The 23,526-nt window shown below is 44.4% G+C and overlaps 2 protein-coding genes across 9 annotated transcripts in view; one reads left to right on the top strand and one right to left on the bottom strand.

Moving 5' to 3' along the window:
- LOC116502836 (semaphorin-3F-like) overlaps window positions 1–10,204 on the top strand; it is a 35,853-nt gene extending 25,649 nt beyond the window's left edge. For 2 of the 4 annotated variants that reach the window (XM_032208790.1, XM_032208789.1), the window contains 3 exons: window positions 2,358–2,425; window positions 7,056–7,189; window positions 7,532–10,204. In XM_032208790.1, coding sequence (XP_032064681.1) covers window positions 2,358–2,425; window positions 7,056–7,189; window positions 7,532–8,014 — 685 coding nt within the window. In that variant the 3' untranslated portion in view covers window positions 8,015–10,204. Of the gene's footprint in view, window positions 1–2,357; window positions 2,426–6,978; window positions 7,190–7,531 lie in introns of those variants that run through there. The other 2 variants (XM_032208791.1, XM_032208792.1) reach the window with 2 other exon arrangements.
- The window catches only part of KDM5C (lysine demethylase 5C), a 27,433-nt gene continuing 12,353 nt past the window's right edge, over window positions 8,447–23,526 (bottom strand). For 4 of the 5 annotated variants that reach the window (XM_032208784.1, XM_032208787.1, XM_032208785.1 and 1 more), the window contains 18 exons: window positions 23,279–23,437; window positions 22,972–23,153; window positions 21,874–22,036; window positions 21,666–21,785; window positions 21,033–21,227; window positions 20,763–20,944; window positions 18,656–18,780; window positions 18,109–18,256; window positions 17,719–17,815; window positions 17,234–17,592; window positions 16,966–17,104; window positions 16,695–16,874; window positions 16,461–16,601; window positions 15,605–16,141; window positions 13,468–13,525; window positions 13,008–13,207; window positions 11,287–11,490; window positions 8,447–11,175 (listed from right to left, as the gene is read on the bottom strand). In XM_032208784.1, coding sequence (XP_032064675.1) covers window positions 11,167–11,175; window positions 11,287–11,490; window positions 13,008–13,207; window positions 13,468–13,525; window positions 15,605–16,141; window positions 16,461–16,601; window positions 16,695–16,874; window positions 16,966–17,104; window positions 17,234–17,592; window positions 17,719–17,815; window positions 18,109–18,256; window positions 18,656–18,780; window positions 20,763–20,944; window positions 21,033–21,227; window positions 21,666–21,785; window positions 21,874–22,036; window positions 22,972–23,153; window positions 23,279–23,437 — 3,198 coding nt within the window. In that variant the 3' untranslated portion in view covers window positions 8,447–11,166. The remainder of the gene's footprint in view (window positions 11,176–11,286; window positions 11,491–13,007; window positions 13,208–13,467; window positions 13,526–15,604; window positions 16,142–16,460; window positions 16,602–16,694; window positions 16,875–16,965; window positions 17,105–17,233; window positions 17,593–17,718; window positions 17,816–18,108; window positions 18,257–18,655; window positions 18,781–20,762; window positions 20,945–21,032; window positions 21,228–21,665; window positions 21,786–21,873; window positions 22,037–22,971; window positions 23,154–23,278; window positions 23,438–23,526) is intronic. The other variant, XM_032208786.1, reaches the window with a different exon arrangement.

The following is a 23,526-nucleotide window of genomic DNA, read 5'->3' as shown; positions in this document are numbered from 1 at the left end:
TAGCATTTAGAAGAAAATGGCAACCAATTTGAACATTTAAATGTAATTTATATAATAGGTTGTCTATGGGAACTGATTTTTAGTACATCCTGTATAAGCAAACACTGGAGGGATTAGAAAAGAAGAGTTATTTGTACATGCGTGCTTGTGAGATTCCACCCAATCCAAGCTTTTGATAATGAAAGCCTCCAAGTTTCCTATTTTCAAGAAACATCTTTCCTAAGACAATCTCTACGTCTCTAGGTTATATCAATAAAACTGATGTTTTTTCAGGTCTTAATTTGGTTCCATTCCACCCATCCTGTGTGTCTTCCTCCTCTTTTTCCCCAAATGAGGAATTATCTAGGGACATGACGTAACCTACTCAGGAAAATACCCTCTGTTGAGATTGAATTTTTTTAAAAAGATTTTATTAACAAACATGTAAAATACACGCACACAAAAATTAGACGTACACCACATTTATACAATACAATACGAACAGGAACTTCCTGTTCTTTATAATAGCAATCATCAATCGATACCGCTCACCTTATTTTATTTCCCCTTCTATTGTATTTCATTTGGATTTCACCATTCTTAACCCTCTTATTTTACTCATAACTATTGTTTTTTGAGTTTTATTATATTCCTTCATTGATTTTTGTTTCTTTCCTCCATCCACCTATACCATTTATCCAGGGGTGGGTTTCTCGCCCCGTTCCAACCAGATCGGTTGGAACAAGGCCGGTGGCGTCCTCGCGCACGCATGCGGTCCTCGCGCACGCACGCGGCATCCTCACGCACGCACGCGGCACGCGCATGCGTACTAGCGTCTGCGCGATGCTCCAGCTGCTCCTGGAGGATCGCGCAGGCACTGCATGCGTTCTGCGCATGCGTGGAAAGCGCAGATTTTGTAAAAACTGGGTAAGGAGCGGGCGCGGGGGCGCGGGGGGGGGCTTCGCCGTTCCCGGAAGTTACTTACTTCCGGGTTCGGCGACCAACCGGATCGCAGGGACCGGTGCGAACCGGTCGAAACCCACCCCTGCATTTATCCCATATCTGGTAGAATTCTGATTCTTCTTTTCCCTGGATTTCTTTAGTTAGTTTATCCATTTCGGCACAGTCCATAACTTTTCTTATTATTTCATCTTCGCTTGGGATTAATTTGTTTTGCCATTTCTGGGCAAAGGCAATCCTTGCTGCCGTAATTATATGTAGTATTAAATACTGGATTTCTTTTTTGTTCTTCACAGGCATAATTCCTAATAAAAAAAACTTCAGGTTTGAAGTTTGAAATTATATTGTTCATCAGCAGTTGTATTCCTACAATATGGTGTGTGTCTGTGTGTATGTATGTATGTGTGTGTGTGTGTGTGTGTGTGTGTATATATATACACATACACATACACATACACATACACATACACATACACATACACATACACATACACATACACATACATACATACATACAAACACGAAAGGTATCTATTAGATACCTTTCACCCTGGCTTGGCTGATAACGGATCAGAGCCTGTGGCCTAATGGCTAAGACGTCTGCCTAATATGTAATATAGCCCAGGTTCTAATCCCAGTAAGGGTATGGCTAGCTGATGAGAGCTAAATAGCTTGAAATAGATCTATACTAGTCTCCCTTTATTTATTTATCATATATACAACATATATATATATGTTGTATTTGTGCTGATAAATAAATAAAGGGAGACTAGTATAGATCTATTTCAAGCTATTTAGCTCTCATCAGCTAGCCATACCCTTACTGGGATTAGAACCTGTGTATGTATGTATGTGTATATACACACACACACACACACACACACACACTCATGTATTTGGTGCAATTAATAACAGCAAGGCAGCATCACTTCCCCCATTCCCTAATATGTTCTGTTTTTCCACACTAACATTGCTTGTGTACCCCTGTGGAAAGGAAATGCTAATTGAGATGAAGTGCCGGGAGAAGAAACGGGCATTGAAAGGGTCAGTTAATTTTCAGGTAATTTGGTCTACTGAGGGAACTTAGTTTAGCCCTAAACAAATCTAGGTCTGTTTGAAGCCAAAACCAATCCTCTCTGGATTAATTGCCTCACTGAGTTTTCCTGTTTGCCTCAGTTCTTACCCTTCCTTGGTTAGCAAGTGTTGTGAACAAGACCATTGTGCATTAATGTTGCTTTGAAGACAAGAGGATGGCATTGCTCATCTGAAAGTGACCCTCAAGTCATAAAGAGGAAACATACGGGGAGTAATCACATCGTACTTGTTGTGAACGTCTTTCCTCAGTTGCTGCGTAAGAGAGAGAGAGAGAGAGAGAGAGAGAGTGAGCAATGAAGGGTGTATCTTTTGTCTCTGGCCAGGAGGAGCCGCCGCCAGGATATCAAGCATGGCGATCCCCTGAGGCAATGCCGTGGATTTAATGCCAAGGGTAAGTCTCTCTAGATCTGCCTGTGAATGGTTGTCAGTGTCTACTTGCCAACCAAATATTGGTTTGTTTGTTTTTTATAAGGGGCACAGAAGTAATTTAGCAACCTGGGGAACAGACTGGCATAGAAGATGAAAAGGCACATTTTTCTCACATCCCTTCCACAGATTAGGATCTCTAGTGGTCAGCATTTTTGGAGGAAACAGGGCAAAGAAGTAAAAGTTTAAAGCAAACTTAACTCTAAGGTCGATCTGCGCAACTCCAGACAGATTTTCTTCTTAAATGAGGAGTAACAGGAAGGCTAACAAATGTAGGCTGTAAAAAATGTTCACTAGATAACAGCAAAAATATTGTAAAAACATTCATTCTTTGCACATCCTCTGGATGTTTGCAGCACACATCTGCAAAATTTATGCTTTAAAGAAAGATAATTGAAGTATGGGTACTCCTTGGTTAACCATGGTAACTGGGACTCTTGTCACTGAGTGACACAGTCATAAAGTGCAACATCATGAAGGCACTGACTTACAGTGGTAGCTCCAGCAATTCCAGCTGCAGCTGTTAGGTGAATCTCCATCGACTTTGTTCATCTACAGCTGGTAGTGAAGGTTGCAAATAGCGATCACAGGAACCACAGGGATATTGCAATGGTGACAATTTCAAGAACCATCCATGGGCCTCCTAGTTCAGTGCTATTGTAACTTTGAACACTCGCAAAAACAAATGATTGTTAACCAAGGGACTACCTGTATAACCATTATTCCATGGAAAACATACCTGCTTTGTGTGCCAAAAGGAATCTTGGCATTTCACATTTTAAGAACTATCAGGAGAGGTTCCACCACAAAACCGTGCTCGACTAAATCGCGCTCGACGAAACCGCGTAGCTGACATCATCAACAGGGCGACAACAGCGCGGAGACAGAAGCACGCTGTAAACGCTAAACCTAAAATTAACCCCTAAACCTAAACCTAAACCTAACCCCCCTAAACCTAATCCTAAACCTAACCCCCCTAAACCTAATCCTAAACCTAATCCTAAACCTAACCCTTAACCTAACCCTAAACCTAACCCTAATCCTAACCCTTAACCTAACCCTAACTCTTAACCTAACCCTAAACCTAACCCTAACCCTTAACCTAACCCTAAACCTAACCCTAAAGCTAACCCTAAACCTAACCCTTACCTTAAGTTGAATCGGCTTGCTTTCAAAGCGCTATTTAAAGCGCCCTTCTTTCTCCGCGCTGGCTGTTGTCGCCCTGTTGATGACATCAGCGACGCGGTTTAATTGGGCGTGGCTTAGTCGAGCGCGGTTTTGACGGGTCACGATCAGGAGATACCTGATAGTTGCAAGGTGGAAAGTTGTTGCCACTTAGACAATATTTGGCTGGGTGCACCAATTACCTGCTATAGAGTAGGCAGATTTCAATGCTCCTGTTATTCCCATTCAGGAAATTGGCTAACTATAAGACCCATTCTTCTAGAAAGAGAAAGCAGGGTTGAGGCTTCTTAGAACAAGATAATTTGTAGGGAGTCGCAAAACAAATGCAGTTGTGTTAACTTGTGTCAACATCCGTGCACGCTGATATTAGTGCCATATTATGTAAATACACATTATTAGCTTGACGTAGTGATCGCAACTTAAGGGACTGGAGGCTGGAATATCCACACATCTGGAAGCTACTCAATTGGAAAATTAATTTAGTTATTGCTAGAGAAATTATACAAGTTTCCTGGTTCTTTCCAAATTGTTTATCTTCCTCGCTGGAGCATGGAAGTATTGGGAAATAAGGAATCCTCTTTGTCTCCCGATGGCTAGGCACGCTAGAGGAAACAGCAGTTGGCTGTCTCCTGGAACGGAAACAAGGATAAGTTGCGTGTCTGTTGGCCCGGCATATATTGGAAACGATGCGAAATTGTAGTGGGAAATAAAGTTTATCTGAATAAAAGCACTGCATTTTAATTTAGCTCTTCCTGTGCTTCCCCCCCGCCCCACCTCAAGCTATTTTCATACCTTTATTGAAAGCCGGATACATCGATTTTGCACAGCTATAATTAGATATCAGCTCCTTGACATTTACAACTGGAATTAATAATCTTTAAGACTTTCCTGCATTTGTATGTTAAGTAGTTAGCTCTTCCTGCTTTAGTAATGTTTGTTCACTTGTCTCCCAGAGGAGATTAGAGAATATCAGATACTGATGTCTGAAGGGCATCAAGTTGGGGAAAGTGATTTATACCTTTTCGTTGATGTCTTGTTTCATGGATTTTTCTCTCCGTTGCATCTATCTTCTTTACTGCTCTTGGGGCTCTCTTTTTAACTTTGAACTTCTAAAAGGGCTGTCACGTTTTGGGTTTTATCTATTTAGATTTTCTGAATACAGCACCTCATATTTCAGTTGGCGTTGCTTCTCCCCCCCAATTGCAAAAGTCAAATTGTGCAACAACATAGAAGGCGGTAGTAGATGTATCTACCGCTAGGCAGATAAGAGGAAACCATTCTTTGGGGAACTTATTGGAGAGCCGAGGTGGCGCAGTGGTTAGGGTGCAGTGCTGCAGGCCACTTCAGCTGACTGTTATCTGCAGTTCAGCGGTTCTAATCTCACCGGCTCAAGGTTGACTCAGCCTTCCATCCTTCCGAGGTGGGTGAAATGAGGACCCAGACTGTGGGGGCGATATGCTGACTCTGTAAACCGCTTAGAGAGGGCTGAAAGCCCTATGAAGCGGTATATAAGTCTAACTGCTATTGCTATTGCTATCTGGTATTTTGTTTTCTAAAACAAACCATCCTGGTTATTGGAATAGTGAATTGAGGACTTCACATAAGCCATTTCTTATGTCAGACAGCTACGTAGCTAAATCCGTAAAGGAAAAATGAACCGTGCATGGTACAAAACCTAGCAGTAGCTCTAGTGATTCTCTCTCCATGGAGCATTTAGTGTAGCTTCTGGAGAGTTAGAGTGACCTCTTTCAGATGCTTGGCTAGACTGAGGACATTGAGAAACATTCCAGATGGTGTTTCTGTAGCCCAACCAAGAAAATTACACGAAGTGGACCTCAACACCAGTGCATCGTTTCCACCATCCTATTTTTTGGTAACTTAATTTCCATGGGAACTGATAAAATTCTCAGTCAAAAGGCACATGGCTTCTTCATTTAGGCTCCTTGGATAACCTTATTAGCACTTCTGCAAATAAAAGGGCTCCACCTATTAAGCTACTCTTCCTGATGCAGTTTGTAAGTGCATCGTGTTTTGAACAGAGCTCATGTTTTTGTGACTTGGCTTAAACTATTCCCTTAACCCATCTCTTTTATGAGCAACTTTCCTGAAGCCGGCAGTGGCTGAATCCAGTGTCATTGTCTCATATATTCATATATCTCATATTCTTTCTTTCTCTTCTCTCTCTCCCCCCCATTACACACACTCTGCATATTCAACTTTTCACACACGAGCCGAGGTGGCACAGTGGTTAAATGCAGCACTGCAGGCTACTTCAGCTGACTGCAGTTCTGTAGTTCGGCTGTTCAAATCTCACCGGCTCAGGGTTGACTCAGCCTTCCATCCTTCCGAGGTGGGTAAAATGAGGACCCGGATTGTTGTTGGGGGCAATATGCTGACTCTGTAAACCGCTTAGACAGGGCTGAAAGCCCTATGAAGTGGTATATAAGTCTAACTGCTATTGCTATATATACTTGCCCACTGATTATCACTCCCCACTCCCACCTTGTAAATTGTTCCCTTGCACAGCTGATCCATGGAAAAAGTGTGTCTTATTGATCCACAAAGAGAAAGTGATGCCTTTTTTTTGTACCGGTTCCCCATTGCACAATAAAGCCATCACACTTGGGTAACTCCGCTTTATGTGGCAGAATCTGTATCACTTTATTAACAATTAAAAAAAAAAAACAGGCAGAAAGGAAGACGCCTAGAAACAGACTGTATGCTCCTGTAAGACTGTAATTGTGGACACGCTCTCTTCAAACTTCTGGGGAATGAAAAGGGGCCTACTTCTAAGCGGTCCTGGGTAGATTACATTGTTAATAACTTCCAGATGTTTTTGGACTTCAACTCCCATCAGCCCAAGATAGCACAGACACTGGCAAGAGCTGTATTGCAAAAAAACCAACCTTTTATTTTGTTGCCTTTGTAGTACTTGAAATTTTAACCCGGAGTCTGCTTTGGCTTTGCACACATTTTTACAGTGGACAACTGTTAAATTGTCCTTGCTCTGACCAGGACAACACAACGAGTGACAGGTTTTTATAATCTCTACTGCATCCCAGGACAATTTCCTACAAAAGCTTAATTTTTAACAGCGTTCACGTTGGGAGAAATCCTTGAATTTTGTTCCCTCTTCCCTGGTAAAAGTTGGAAGAACGTAGATAGGAGGTTATAGTAGCAGAGTACTTTAGAAAGGAGTCAAAAAGGAGCAGTCCTCTTGTGCGTTCGTTTTAGCAGAAACTGGGTGAAGGCTGCTGGGTTTGGATGAAATATTTTTACAGCAACAACTTGTTGGAAGCCAGACTTGTGCTTAGCAAGACTGTCTACTTCCAGCCTTTACTGAAATGCAGTGGGGGTCTCAGAACTCAAGGAATGCTGTTCCCCTCCCGGTCCCCCTGCCCCCATCACAGCAGAACAGCAATTAAGTGAACAGATCCAATACGGACTAGAAGGAGGAAGCGTATTTCTGGAGTGTGAACCCCGGTCTCCCCACGCGACCATCAAGTGGCTCACGCAAACAGACGATTCCACCAAACGCAAAGTGGTAAGTCCTGCTAAACACTCCCGCATGCGGCCTTGCGCTGTGTGCACCGATACTGTGGGAACTTGAAACCGAGGATTGGAAGAATCTGATCATATTGGGTGGGGGGGTGGGGCTTTGGTAAGAAAACAAAATCTAAAGTCGCTGTCTCATGAAGTTGGCAACTGAGACTTGGCTGAATTCACAAAACCCGTAATCACACTCGCGTACGCTTGGTTAGATCAAAAAAACAACCACATTACGGCTTATGCAGACTAGGGCCAACGACTAGCGAAACGGCTGAGTAAGATGCGAATCGAAAAAGCAAAGTAATTTCAATTATGTCACACACTCTTTCCTTCCCAGTTGCCCCGGGATCGCATATTGCTTCAAACACCTCAAGGTGTGCTTTTAGGACCAGTGATGCCATCCGACAGTGGGCTCTACCAATGCGTGGGCACCGAGAATCGCTTTCGCCACACGCTGCGGCGGCTTCGTCTGCATGTCCTTCCGCGGGCTTTGCTGGAGGGGGCCATCACCTCGGAAGAGGCACCTACCCTGGGTATTTGTGAGAGCTACTGGCAACAGTTCAACAGAGCCCAGGATATCCAGCACAGCCAAGGCGGCCACCAGTCCCATACTGGGCCCAGTCTGTGGAGTTCTGAACAGCAGTCCAACTGGTACAGAGCTGCTCAGCAGCACTCATTGAACTGGACCACCAGTAGTCCCCATCACTCGCAAAGCACCAGCAGCCGCCGTCGCCCCCACAACCACCGCCCCCACCATCACCACCACCACCACCACCGCTCCAAGCCATGGGCAGGGCATCAAACTCCACCTCGAAGCTGAGCTGAATGGAAGACAGTGGGCAGGGAGGGGCTTTGACCTAATCTTTGGCGCAAGAGAATGACATTCCAGTGGACTCTTTGTAAAGAGCTGAGTGGATCCAGAGATGGGGAAAAAACCTCTTTGCTTCCTCCAGATTGAGGGGACAACACTATTGCTAACAAAAGTGTGGGGTGCGGTGTGTCCAGGCTAATTCCAGGGTTTTTAGGACCAGGGCTTACTGGCTCTTTGCTGAAATGGAAAAGTGGCCAGTGCTAATTGCAAAGGCTTTGGCATTCTTTTTTTTTTTAACAGTATTCATTCCCAACCTTATGCCATTCTCTCACATCATAGAAGGAAAACTGTGGGGCTTCCTTCAACATTAACGCCATCGTTTTATTAACCCTATGCTGCAGAAGCATGTAGCAGAAAATAAAATACCAGTTTATTTTCTAAACAAAATGGAAAAGGGCCATTGTGGATTTGTGAAAGGAAGAACATTTCCATGCACAGTGAGCCCAACGTTACAAGTAGTTTTTTAAGACCCAGCCTCGTCAGAATCAAGCCCTGATTGCCACGAACTGAAATGGGGCAATGTTAACAATGGGTTTAGTGGTTTATCCCGAGTACCGCCTATGCCACAGGTATTAAACGGAACCCTTGCTTCAATGGAAGTACTCACACCGTTCCTCTCTTATGTCCAGCCTATAACTGAATCATACAGAATATCTGGGCTTGGTGACACAGTGGGCACAAATGCCAGTATATATATATACTATATATATACACCAACTGCTTTTCAGTCAAAAGAAAGCAGGAAGCGTTTACCCATTACAGATGCTAGTTCAGTATTAATAACAGTTGCAACTTCTTTGGAGGAAGTATCTTTTGATGGCAGAAACACATGATCTCTATTACCTCCACCTTCTGATGATTTTAACAGAAATGGTTAAGACCCTTGCAGATTATGAGCTCTTCCAGAACAAGAACCAACAGATTCTGTGTCAGATCAAACCAAGTTTCATCTACGGTTGATCCATACTCTGCGCGTCATCAACCCCCAATTGTAATACACGTTTAAATTTCATTTACTTTGCACTGTTGATAGGTCTTACCAGCTTTATTCCCGAAGAAGGTAATATTTTTAAAAAGCCACTGGACATGGGGAGTGAGGGGAGACAGGGGGGTTATCACTACAGCTCATGGAATGAATCCCAGAGTATGTGATGATGGGAAGCTCTTTCGAAGCTCTTTTCCAGGCTGGTTGGGATTGCATAATCTAAACCCAGGTGTCAACTTGGCTATTCCCTATTTATTTCTGCTATGCCTCATTTCTTAAATTTAACAGAGTATTTTGGTGTCATTACTTGCATTTTTTTCCGAGATAAATATTGAGGCATGGGAAGATATACCCTCTCATTCAACGTAAGCTTTGGTATGAGGTTTTTGTGAAAAGCATCTGAAAATTTCAAGTACACAATGATCTTTCGATGATCACTAATTTCACATTTGAGACACAGAATTCTAAGATTTTTCTCTGACAGAATCCATGCTAGTTCTTCTTAGGGTTGCCCAAGGTGTATTCAACTACCTTTAGTATAATAATGCTTTCTACAAATATACAGAAAATGCCACTTTTTATAAGTCATACATTTTAGCTCAAACCTTTATATTAAAATTAAGAAATCGTGGTTAAATAATATGTAGCCCAGCTGATATTAACAGATTCTCCTTTAATTATCATGAGCCCTCTGATTACCTCTGCTTAGCATATTTTTAAAGGTGCATTCTCCAAAATGATTCTTAAATTCATCTGGAATGAAAACTGACAGACTTCATGTTCTACTCACTTGCCTTATCATATTTCTACTTTTTTGTCTTCACCTACTGGTCCTACTCCTTCTCTGGATGGTTTTTTTGTTTGTTTCTGAAATATTTCAGGCAATTTTATTACTTTTCATTGGTCTGAAAGATTTGTTCCTAATAGCTTTTTGTCACTGGCAATATATTATTTTTGCAAAAAATTGCAATTCTCTAATTATGTGTATCTAACAATAGGAGAAACAAAATAGAATTATCTACAACAACTATCAGTAATGTGAAAGGGCGATTTCACACTACACCTCACTGAGAACCATGATACAAAAATTCAGGTTTGAAACAAGGAAACAAGATACTCAGGGCTTCTCATTACTCTATGGTCATGCTCCTACATAGTAGGAAATTAGAAAACAAGCTACAGTACTGACAATATGTTGTGTGAAACTGGGCATGCTCACAACTGCCACCAGCAACTCTAACTGACCAGGTCGTCTTTATCCCAAGATCCAAGTAAATTTGTTAACCTCCAAAGTTTAATAATAATAATAAAAAAATCATAATACAATAAAATAACACACCCCTCCCTACCCCCAACATCCCACCCTTCTCTGCTGGAGAAAATAAAGGAAAACACTAAAAAGAGAAAGACAAAAGGTTTTTAGTGTCAGAGCCTGAGGCAGTATGGGGCCCATGATTTGGGGGGTGGGACGATGAGGGTGGAGTAGTGGCTGGAGTGGAACTAAAATATTCCTTGCCTTTTCCACCACCCTAGAGAATAAAGTGGTTACCCCAATTCCTATAAAACCCAACAGGTACCAGGAGGAGGATAGGGGTGTCTAGGGAGAGCTGCCCCTCTGTGCAACAGGAGGTGCTGTCCCTGCGGTATCCAGGGAATGCTGGTACAAAAAGGAGGACGCTCCTCTCAGGAAAGGCCCCAACTCCTTTCACTGCCTGAAGCGAGGAGCTGGGCACTGTCCCAGCACATTCTCCCACCCGTGCTGGATCTCTGCAAGGCTTCGGTCCTTACAGCAGCAACGCGGTGGTTCCCTTCAGTTGCTTCTGCCAAAGAGAACACGGGCCCTGCTTGTTGGTGACCCCTGCAATGCCTCCCCTTTCCGCGGTATCGACAATACAAAAGGAGAAAAAGAAAATAAAATATTACATCATCTGAAAAATAGTCTGATGCAGGGCCAGTGCCAAGTCCTGGGGGTGGGGGGAGATGCAGCCGCAACTTCTAGGGCTGGGCGCCTCCCCATGCAGAGTGCTAGTCAAGCCAACTGAGTGACCTGGGGCTGCCAGAGTCCCTTACAGTGCAGTAGAGTCCAGGAAGGAGAAATCCAGGCATCTTCTAGCCGTCACAACTGCTAGGGAAGACAATTATTACATGTTAGGAACTAGCCAGCCCCTTACAAAAAGCCCTGCCTGCCCTGCAAACACCCCTAGACAACTCGGTGGCATCCTTCTTCTTCACTTACTCCAACTCCATTGTGGCTGCAGTCTGTGCCTGCTGCAGGGGGAGCGCCACCTTGGGACAGCGCTGGGTCTGCCGCCCGGATCTTCTTTGGCTCCAATTCCTCCTTAGGCAGAGCTGGGCAATCACCACGCTCTGTCTTGCGCTTCCGCCGCCGCTCTGAGTCTCGGCCTCGCCCACGGGTGACGCGCCGCTCCGCTTGCTCCAGCTGGAAAAAGACAAGAATGCAGAAACTGAAAACTAGGCCCACTCTTGTAATATGTGTGGTGTGTGTGTGTGTGTGTGTGTGTGTGTGTGTGTTTGTGTGTGTGTGTGTTTGTGTGTGTGTGTGGCGTCGTGGTTGTATTTTATAAACACAATAATGTGGCTAAAAGGTATAATTACATACTCAGGAGGTTTTTTTTTGCAGTAATTACATATTTCTGGCCATCATAGTTGCAGTTGTTGAATAAGAGAAGTATATTGAAGAGGCAAACCCCCACCCCCATCACAAAATGCTGAAAAAAGAAAGCTTCTATCACCAGAAGAAGCTTGGCCCTTTTCCCATCTTCCAATGTTCCACCCTCATTTACTGAAGAATTTAGTATTCCACTCTATATAAGAACACAACAAAAATCTGTGAACATACACAGGCACAGATCCTAGCTACGGAAAAAAATGCTTGATGTGGAATAAAGTAGTCCTTGACTTACAACCACAATTGAACCCCAAACTTCTGCTGCTAAGCAAGACAGTTGCTAAGTGAGTTTTGCCCCATTTTATGATCTTTCTTCCACAGTTAAATGAATGACTGCCGTTAAGTTAGTCACAGGGTTGTTAAGTGAATCTGGCTTCCCTACTTGACTTTGCTTGTCAGAAGGTCGCAAAAGGGAATGACGTGATCCCGGGACATTCCAACAGTCCTAAATACACCTGACTTGCCCGGTGTCTGAATGTTGATCACGTAAATTTGACTGCGTAATCATGGGGATGCTGTAATGGCTGCAAGTGAAAAAAACAGCCTCAAGCCACTTTTTTCAGTGCTACTGTAACTTTGAACCGTCAGTAAACGAATGGTTGTAAGCCGAGTGCTACCTATACAGTTAAAAAAAGCAAAGGGAATGCTGCAATTTTGTTTTTCTTTGATATTCAAAAGTTAACAACTGCTGCAATTACTGAAAAATTGGTGGTGGTGGGAGGGTGCTTTAAAAATTCCAAGTTTTGAAAAATGATCCACTTGAAAGATCCCTAAGGAATGAGTTGTTTCACATTAGCTATTAGCATAGGAACCATCCCTTTTCATCATGTATATCTCAACAGGCTTTCACCAAGTCTTCCATACAGATAGTATAAATTTTGGAATCAAAAGATTTCAGCATCGCGTAAGTGATGTAAAAAACTAATAATCTGCATTTAGATTTCCTGGCTTGTACCTCTGTCTCTTATTATAAAGCCATCACACAAGAAGGGGGGAAAAATACATTTTCATTTCTGTACTTGACTGCCACTTTGTGGGAAAGCAGCAAACATATTTTTCCCTTTCCTGTTTGATACCAACTTCTAAAGAATCTTAAAATCTGACTCTGGCTTCTGAGATGCTAACAAAAATGGCAAATTTTGTGGCTAAAAATGCCCTACTAGCCTTTTGATTAGAGGCAGCCATCACCACCTTCACAAAGAAGATCTGGAAACCCACACAAACAAGAACAGCTGGGAGTATTTGACGACTGTCAGAATGACACTCACATCCAGTAGCTGCTGGAATTTGTGGAGCTGGGGAGCGCAGGCAGCCTGTAGCAAGCGCCAAATGCTCTGGCTCTCGTCTAGCGTCACTTCGAGAAGATCCCCTTCCATTAGCAGCTCTTCCAAAGGTAGACGGACGGCATCCGCCAGTTCTAGGACAGGGCCTTGCAGCTGGGGCAGGTAAGAACAAAGCATCTCCAAGTCTGCAAGAGAAGCACAAAAGTACCCCGGGGTAAAGGAACAGCCCAACTTCCTTATTTCTTTTTTTAAAAAATCACAGAACAGGGAATTATCTTCACACAAACAACTGTTACGACAAGTCTCAAACCCAGAGTGATAGGGTGGGGTAGAAGAACAATACCCAAGTCCATATTTCAATTCTCAGTACTTTCAAGAAAGCAAAGAAACCTGGCCAGTTACTTACTTAAAGACTTAATAACATAGGATTCTACTAGTCCAGTACCTGAGGCACAGGAGCTGTTCTTCTCTGGAGTTGTGGCATCTCCGTTCTCTAAGGAAACCTGAAGGAAAAAGCATGAGGAGAGAGATTTTTGAGCCACAAATGCAATTTCCACATTATGCCTATCAGGACCTACGCTGGCTCTTCAGCTAATGGCAGAGGCACTGGCTCTCATCAAGATACATGTGGCTTTGTTAATGCAGAATAACAAAAACATTTACTGCATCACACCTAAGGGTATTAATTAGTGACATCTCCACGATAGATTGGCTGAGCTGCTGTGTCAAAAATAAATATTCGGCTCCTTCAAAAGTAGAACAATGGAACAGTCAAGCTTCTCGGAGGAATGAACATAAAACTCTGAAAAAGTCACAAGACTTTGTAGAACCTTGGGAAATGAATTAAGGGTTCAAAAGTCTGAAAATCTACAGAAACATTTGGGGATTAAGAAATTACGATAAAAGGGAGCCCTGGTAGGTCAGGCTTAAGGTGTCAGGCTCTCTAGAGAATTTCAGGTTCTAGATCCAGAAATTCCTTGATGACTATGCCAGGCACATTCTTAGTGTTATCTACCTGACAAGATTGTTGTGACGGAGAGCAAATAAAAAGAGTATTATACAGATCTTGTGCATGCACGGAAAAGATGAGCTATAAATCTAACAAAGTAATCGATCAGAGAGGCGGCAGGAAAAATGTCCTAGTGTTTTTAAGGATAGGAATTGTAGACTAAGGGGGAAGAATCAAGAAAGAGAGTTTAAAAGAAAGCAGAATCGAGTAAACAGCGCTCTGAGATACTAGCAGGCAAGGAGCTTTTTTTTTTTTTAAAGGGCAGAGGTCAAGATGCCTACAAACCCCAGATAGAGAAGACTTAGTTTGAGAAGCAGGAAGTGCTGGATTTTGAGAGATTTTGCCAATAACAATTTCTATTATGAATGGAATAATGTGGCCAGCACAGTGGGGGCAGAATGATTGTGTGTCTGTGGGAGCCTGTATATGTTGATTGGCTTTATGACCTCATCTAACTTGTTGAGATGGGCGGTTAGAGGTAGTCTTCAAATTACAACTACAATTGAGGGAGACCATTGAGTTTTGCCTCTTTTTATGATCTTTCTTGCCACACGTTAAGTGAAACACTTCAGCTGTTAAGTTAGTAACATGGTTGTTAAGTGAATCTGGGTCCCCCGCTGACTTTGCTTGTCAGAAGTTTGCAACGGAATCACGTGACCCTGGAACACTGCAACCGTCACACATATGAGTCAGTTGCCAAGTGTCTGAATTTTGATCACATGATCATGGGGGATGCTGCAATGGTTGTTAAGTGGGAAAAACTTAAAACTAAGGCACTTGTTTCAGTGCTGTTGTAACTTCGAACAGTCCTTAAAGGAACTGTTGTAAATCGAGGACAGTGGTGGGATTCATCCGGTTCGCACCTATTCGGGAGAACCGGTTGGTAACTTTCTAAGCCGTTCGGAGAACCGGTTGTTGGAAGAAATCTCCTTTTATTTTTCCCCATTTTGCAGGGCTAATCCTACAAGGAAGGCAGGAAGGAAACATTCTAGTGTTGTTTCTAGCCTCATCTTTGTTGACCTGCTTACAGAAACTGCCTCTCCAGTTAACCCTTATTACATTGTAACAGCTAAGGCGAAGCGCTCATCGACCTGAGTGACGTTGGGTTGGCCACACCCACACGGTCACATGACCACCGAGCCACGCCTTCCCAGCTGGTCATTAGGGCAGAGAACTGGTTGTTAAATTATTTGAATCCCACCACTGTTCGAGGACTACCTGTATAGAAATCAAATAAATAACTCAACCAATTATTTGACTTTACAGATACTCAAATGTTTTATATTACAAGCCCAATGCAGGAGTGGTGAGAGAAAGTCTCCTCCTTACCTGGTTTCCCCTACAATAAATGCTTTTGTAAAAGAAAGGAGTAGTTGCTTCAAATCTCTCTGATTCTTTCATTATTATTTCAAAAGACCCAAACACAGCAGACAGACTAACTGATGTGAAAGGTTCACATTGCAAGGCCCTGCCTCAAATTCTGTCCTCCGTGTGCGGCAAGCCTGGTGCCTGCCTTCCCTTCCCCTCGGGGAGGACTAGCCAGGCCAGAAGAAAGCTCATCTCCTCCACTCACCTTCGTCTGTTCGTTGCAGCTGCTCTCTTTGAGTGCACCTGCGTCCTTGGCCGAGTCCCCAAGCAGCCGCTGCCGCAGCTCAGCTAAACGTCCCAAGGCAGCAACTACGTCAGAGGAGCCTAGGAGCTGGCGAGCGCGGTCCTGCCACATAATGGCACGCTCAGTCAAGCATTGGAGGGCTTCTCCCTCGGGCAGCCGGACAGGAAGTTTCTGCAGAGCCACCAGCAAAGCCAGGATGGTCTCCAGGCGGGGCCGGCGGGACCTCTGGCATAGAGGACACAGGAATTTTGCTTCCCACTCCCACCATGCCGGAGAAGGCCGGGGATTGCCCAGGCGAGGCCAAGCTGCACAGGTGGTGTGGAACCAGTCCTGACATAGTTCACACTGCAACATAGCAGGGCTGGGAGGCTGGGAACACACACAGTACTGGATCCCAGGAGGACTATGCATGGACGGCACAGGCTTCTGGGTGTTTGACTGACGTAGGCGGAGAATCCCTGCTTTCTCCTTCTGTTCACCTTCTTTGAAGACCAAGATCTGCCGGCATAAGATGAACAATTGTGATTCTCTGGGCCCTTTTAAACCAACAAAGCATACTCTAATTTTTCTCTGCTTTGTTTTGCATTTTTTAGTTTTTGCCTCAATCCTTTAAGACCTTACCAAGAGTTCTCGCAAATTTTTTAGCTGAATTCTGCCCTCACCAGTACCTACAGCTTGACCGTTTTAGCAGGTTAAAAGCATTTCGTCTTGAGATAACCAATCTGGGTAAGCTAGAATAGCACAACCAACAATAAAAAAAAAAGTCCTGTGCTGTATTAGTCGCAGCAACGCCCCGTTTCCTAAGGCAGCTACTCACAACAGAGCCAGGGTCCCTGAGGTCCTCTGCTGAGAGGCCCAGTCTCTCCGTGTCAGAATTGTAGAGGCCTGGCTCCTTCTCCCGCTGCCATTTAGTGCGTTTGACGCTATCGGAGTCAGCATCGGCACACGGGCACAGCACCTGACGGAAAGACATTGAAGAATGAAGCTTTCCTGCCTCTGAGGTGAGGCTTTAAATCCGCACCGCTAGCGGTTCAAAAAAGCACCCCCTAACCTCAAGCAACGTGTAACAGGAGTTCTTTTTGAGAAAGGTCTTGGAGGCCTTTTCCCGCCAGGAATGTGCAGTCGCTACTTGTACTTCCAAGTGATGCAATTCCTCCAAGTGCACTGGCAAATCTCTACCCACAGCCACAAGGCCCTCCAGGTCATCCAGGCAGGGATAATGGTCTCCATTCTGTGAAGAGGACACAGCATAGACTAGAGTACTCTAGAGCTGAAGCAGCAAGCTCAGGTTCCACTGCCCCCAGCCCAGGGCTACAGCCCACCTGGATCTCCTCCACATCAGCAATCCAAGCCTGCGCTTTGGACAGAGCCTCCTTGAGCGACAGGATATTGGGTAAGTGCACTGGGATGTTCTCTGCCTCCTTGATGATGGCCTCCAGCGTAGCTGGCGAATGCTTCTGCCTGCAAGAAATCAGGGATGGGCAGGATTGTCAAATAAATTGTGACGGGGCATCTCTACGAAGCGATGCCTGGCTAAACCGTTGTGAACCCTCTTCTAGGAGCCACAGACTCCCCACGACTGACGCTTACCTGGCCTCCAGGCACATTTGCGCTTTTTCCTCCCAACGCTCAGCAATAGTGAGCAACTCCTGCAATTCGGCCATCGCCTTATCCACAGCAGGACTCGGGGAAACTCCACCGCCAGAGGTGATGAGTGCTCTCATGACAGAGAGAGTAACCTTATCCTGGGGTGAACGCAGAGTCTGCTTGACCTCCTCCAGCCAGACTGCCTGCTGCACCTGCCTCTCCAGCAGCTCCATCTCTGGCACCTCCACCCCTAATCGTGTTCCTTGTGCCAGTAGTTTGTGCAACTCTGGGGAATTGCCTGAAAGATCTTGTAGGGCCTCTTGAACTTCCACCTGGAAGGCTTCCACCTTCTCCAACACGTCCTGGAAAATGACACACGGCAATCACAGCCAACCCACTTGTGCAACCAGTGTGCCACCCAGACACAGTCCTAATTCTTCCCTTTATTGTGAACATCAATAATCATACCATAACTCTCTGTTGCTCACCTGGACCTCCTTTATCTGGTGCATGACACAGGGCAGGTTTGTCATTTGCTCTAGGAAGGCACGTAATTCCTCTACTGTCATATGGACTGATGACTCTCTGTAAGTTAAGGAGGAAAAAAGTGGAACACGTTTCATTATAATTCCAGAAAATAAATCTCAAAAACAGCTGGACATGAAAATAACAAACAGATAAAGAGAACACCCATTACGTGTAAGAAAAGACTTCCTGAAAAGTATAATTATCTACCAGAAAACAAAAGCAAGAAAGGTAGTCTTAAAAAAAAGGGGGGGGGGAGGCTTCATGGGATGATTTAAACAGAGTGAAAAGATTCTACGTGGCATCTTGTCTTATCGATACAATTCTACTTAAAACCGACTCTCTGCACTCACTCTGTTTCTTGAATACTTATCAGACCCAGGGCCTCCGAGACACACTTCTCCGCTTCACTCAGACAGGTTTTGAGCCGATGAAGAAGTTCATTCTCAGGGAAGTTCCTCTCACGTGCCTCCGATTCCAGGGCACGCAACTCCTCCAAGGCTGTAAAAGGCACAGAATATTGTGGCCTCCAGACCCATCGGATTGGTCCAGCTGTACTAGCTACTCTCAACTTCCCCGGAAGAAACGAGGCTCTCTTGCGTTTTATCAATAACAGTCATCTGGCCCCGAGTGGCTTCATTATTCCTCCCATTCCAGACTCAGTAGTTCCCTTCCATCCAGAAGCCCCTTTCTAGGACTCAGTGCTGCCGTCTCCACTCCCATTTTCCCAAACCTATAATCCAATGAAGGATTCAGGTTCTCCACACAACATGCCTGAATAAATGTGATAGCGAGGACATAGGGCCTCAAGGGGATAGGTACATTTCTTCCAATAAGACCTCAGGGATTGACTTCTTAAAAGGCCCCAGAATCAAGGAGCGGAAGGGTGGGTCCACCTACTTCTCTTGCGTCCATCTTCCACTTCCAAAGCAATGCGAACTTTGTTGGCCCATGTGTCAAAGCATTCAGCTCGGACCTTCAATTTATGTAACATGGCTGGGAGTTCATCCAGAGTATACCGATACCTGAAGGAGGAAGGACATTCAGAGCAGAAAAACGGTAAATGTGTTTCAGTCGGTCCCACAAGCAATGCCTTTTCACAACATTTGCTTGGGTTCATATTGTATTACACTACACAGGTATACGAGAGTTCATTTAGTGACCATTCAAAAGTTACGATGACACAAAAAAAATGGGACGTGACTATTTTTCACACCTACGACCACTGTAGCATCCCAAAGGTCACGTGATCAAAATTCAGACACTTGGCAATTGATTCATATTTATGACGGTTGCAGTGTCCTGGGATCGTATGATCCCCTTTTGCAATCTTCTGACTACCAGTCAATGGAGAAGCCCGATTCACTTGATCACCGTGTTCCTAACTTAACAAGTGCAGTGATTCACTTAACAACTATGGCAAGAAGCGTCGTAAAATAGGGCAAAGCTCACAACAACTGCCTCACTTAGCAATAGAAATGTTGGGCTCACTTGGGGTTGCATGTCACCTGTAATTGGTTTTTCAAGTAAAGATACATGAAAGAACCATTAGGACAGCCCTTCCCAAATTATTCTGGACCAACTTGATTAAGGAGGATGGTTCTCTTTAACTAGCCCCATTATGAATAAAGGAGGCTCCTATAGGCTCACGGTCTCAGAGTCTAGCCATGGTCTTGATGGCTGAAAAGGAACTAGAATTCTATTGGGGATGGGAGACACAATATACAAGATCATGCTTATAGGTTAAAAATCATCACTATGCTAATAATGCTCAGTTACAGCTCCCTTCTAGGCTGATGCCACTGAGTTTCTTTCTCAGTGGATGAAGGTTGTGGAGGTCCGAAGTGGGAAAAGAGTTTTCAATTTAACCAAGCAAAATGCTGCTGGTGTCGAGTTTCAGAATCCTTCGGGATTCTTTACCTCTTATCCTGGATAGGGTTACACTCCCTCAAAAAAGAACTACTACTGCACAATGTATTGGCCTCTTGGATCCCCAACTCCTGCTGAGGTGGCAGACATGGCTGGGGGATTTTTGCATAAATCCTCTTACACCTCAATTGCCCCCCTTTCTGGAATGAGAGACTGGCTCATGGTCAATTCATGCCCTGGGCTATTCATATTTGGGTTACTCCACCGCATTCTACATGAGGCTGTCTCTGCAAATCACCTGGAATCTGCAAATGGTCAAAAGTGCAGCTGTGTAAATAGGTATGGCACCACACCTTAGTTCAGTGGTCCCCAACCACCCCAGTCCATGGACTGGCACCGGGCTACGGCATGCCAGAAACTGGGTCGTGCAAACAAACAAAGTCCCATCCGTGGGATGCAGGCAGCACATGGAATCATAGCTCCTCCCGTCCGTGGAAAAGCCTCTCTCCATGGAACCGTCCCTGGTGCCCAAAAGGTTAGGGGCCACTGCCTTTGTACTTGCATAGGTTTGCAAGCTGCACTGTCTTGCTATCATAAACTCAGCATAATTCAGGGTACTAGTTCTCTCTCATAAAGCCTTCATTGCATAGGTAAAGGTAAAGGTTGCCCATGCTCATGCCCATGCGTGCTAGTCGTTTCCAGCTTCATTGCACAGGACAGGGTTATTTGTGGAATCCAGTTATCTTTGCTTGGCCACTAGATCAAGCCGGTTCAGATCCCTTCTATGAAGCAGTATCTCCTGATAGAACCCAGCAGGTAAGTGTTCTCTGTTGCAGTGCCTGTCCTGTAAAATGTTCCCCCCATGGTTCAGATGAACTCCATCCAGAATCCAGAACTCCATCTCTAGCCTCTCTAGAGATCCTACATGAGATATGTGCTGGTGGATCTCAGTTAATTCCATTGTTGTACTCCTTTACGTTCTATACTTATTGTATTGTATTTTCTAGTTCCTTTTTTACGCTCCTACAAACTGTAAGTCACCATTTTGTGAAAGGCAGTCATATAAACCTAACCCAATAAGTGGCTATATTTTAATTTAACGTGACTCAGTCGTGAAATAGCCCACGTTTCTACTCACCTGAGGTACTGCCTGCTACTCGGGCACTTGCAGAGGTCATTGATGTGATAAAGGCAGACAAGACAATTGGGACAATCATTGCAAGCCAGCGCTGACAGAAAACAGGTTGTCTTGCATTTGTCACATTGGCGCTCATCATCTGGAAGCAACTCAAACGCCTCTCGCTCGGCTTCAGTGATTCCCTGGGACAGCAGAGAAAATCGATGAGAGGCTTGATCATTCCCAACTAATCCTGGCTTCGGACAATGTTCACTTGCCATCTCAACCCACCTTGTCAAGGAGAGCCTTTCGCAATTTACGCTCCTCCTGGACCAAGATAAACATCTCCTTGTGTACAGCAGCAGCCAAGTTCAAGTCCAACTTTTCAGGGCAAGCAGCCATTTTGCAGATAAGCTCCTCATGGGAGAAGACACAGTAGCGGCGAAGGCGCCGATAGTGCTCAATGCACTGGCGACCAGCTGGCAGCTGAACATGAGGCAGAGGGGGGGGAAAGAAATCTTTTAGAGCTGAGGTGGCACAGTGGTTAAATGCAGCACTGCAGGCTACTTCAGCTGACTGCAGTTCGGCTGTTCAAATCTCACCGGCTCAAGGTTGACTCAGCCTTCCATCCTTCCGAGGTGGGTAAAATGAGGACCCGGATTGTTGGGGGCAATATGCTGACTCTGTAAACCGCTTAGAGAGGGCTGAAAGCCCTATGAAGCGGTATATAAGTCTAACTGCTATTGCTATTGCTAAATCTAGAGGTATATGAAGAATTTTGGTCCCATGCACAACTTTTATAGCTGAGAACTATGAACTGCAAACCCGATTCTCCGTTCCCGACTCCTCTGCTGTGCTACCACTGTGGCCTTTTAAAGAATTATGCAAGCAAACAGGAGAAATTCCTGCTGGTTATAAACTTACCCAGTCAGCAGTGCAAAAGTTAACTGCTTCGGCAAAGTTGTAGCCCTGATTGAAGCCACTGTGATAAGCTCTAGGGAAGGTAATTACAAACTCTCCAGCACACTGATTGGTCCGGACGACCTACGGATGCAAGAGAAGAGCAAGCATGAGAGCAGGGACTATAGCTAGAGAAGAAAAAGGTACACCCAAGCATGTAAAGATGACTCACCGGGACGCCATGAGCCATAAGTGTATTAGGGTTCATGAGTGTCACCAACTGGTGCAACAGGTCTGGCTGGCTCTCAAAAAGCTCTGGGGTCAGTTTCTTCATAACGTCTTCCAGATGTTCAGCTGCAAAGGATGGGACCCCATACCAAGTCTTAGGTTCACCCCTAGAAAAATAAGCTCGTCAGAGAATACTGTCCAACAAAGGGAGAGAAAACTGAAACACTGTCCGAGGAAGATAATGGGATGATTCTTTCTTAACACTTTTTTTTTAAATGGAGAGTTCAATTACAATCCCATTAAATCAAAAGGGAGCAATTTTTTTGCAATTCAGAGCCATACTTAAAGGTCTGGAGGGCTTGCCACCAAATGACAGGAATGCAATAAGGGTCATTAAGAAATGTAGATGCGATGCTGAAGAGCCAAATACTTTAAAAGGCCCAGTCATGTAAAGCTATACAAAATGTCTTTAAATACAATCTTCCCTTCAGTAGTCGTCCATTTCAATTCTTTCCTTGTACAAATAAAAAATAATTGCAGTTTTGAAGTGTTAACTATTTTAATAAGAACCGGTATGCTATTTTCATTTGTGGAAACCATTATCACAACAGGTAGTCCTCCACATACAACCACAATTGAGCCCAAAGTTTCTGTTGTTAAGCAAGACAGTTGTCAAACGAGCTTTGCCCCATTTTATGACTTTTCTTTCTGTTAACAGTTAAGTAAATCACTAGAGTTATAGAGTTAGTAACATGGCTGTTAAGTGAATCTGGCTTCCCCAATTATTTTGCTTGTAAGATGGTCGCAAAAAGGGATCACATGATCCCGGGGACCCTGCAACAGTCATAAATATGAGAATTTGAATTTTTATCATGTGACCATGGAGATGCTGCAATGGTTGCTAAGTAATGCTGCAATTGATTGATTTATTACATTTGTATGCAATGGTCGCTAAGTATGAAAATCTATCATGTCACTTTTTTCAGTGCTGTCATAACTTTGGTCGCTAAACAAACAGTTATAAGCCGAGGACTACCGGTACTTCACTATCAAAAAGCTGCTCTAGATGGCAGATTTGTTTCCCTCCCTCCTGAAGCCTCACCAGTGGAGGTAGTTAATAGAGTAACTCCAGTGATCCTCAATGTGCCAGCAGAAAGCAGAGAACACCATGCCCACGTAGAGCCATGGAACCTTCATGCCTGAAATGTCAGCATTGATGTGGCATAACACCGACTGCTTCAGCACTGGCATCACATTGAGGTTCCAGCCGCTGGCTGCATACTCCTGCAAGGCAAGGCAAAGGGTAAGAAAGAAAGTGGGGCTGACCACAATCGGTCAGCCTTGAGGGGCAGAACAAGAAGGTCCAAACATGGGGAAAGGGAGACCTCTGCCTTACGAAGGGGACATACTTCTTCCTCTGGAGAGAGCTGCCTTTTGCCATCATTGATGGGGAAACCACTTCCAAATTCTTTGGAATGAATGTCAGCCCCATATTCCACCGTCACATCTTCCTCAATGCTATTCACCAAGCGCCAGAACTCCTTTTCTACAAGCTCTGTTGGCACCATCTGGGGAAGGAAGTAGGAGAGGCTTGTCAGGACTAGGGACTCTACATCTTCAGTTACAGGATACTAGAAACGTGTGTGATGAAATTGCC

The sequence above is a fragment of the Thamnophis elegans genome, chromosome 2 (assembly GCF_009769535.1).
Source record: "Thamnophis elegans isolate rThaEle1 chromosome 2, rThaEle1.pri, whole genome shotgun sequence".
In the NCBI taxonomy this organism is placed as follows: Eukaryota; Metazoa; Chordata; class Lepidosauria; order Squamata; family Colubridae; genus Thamnophis; species Thamnophis elegans.
Note: the sequence above shows the minus strand (reverse complement) of the source record. Positions and strands in the feature narration are given on the sequence as shown.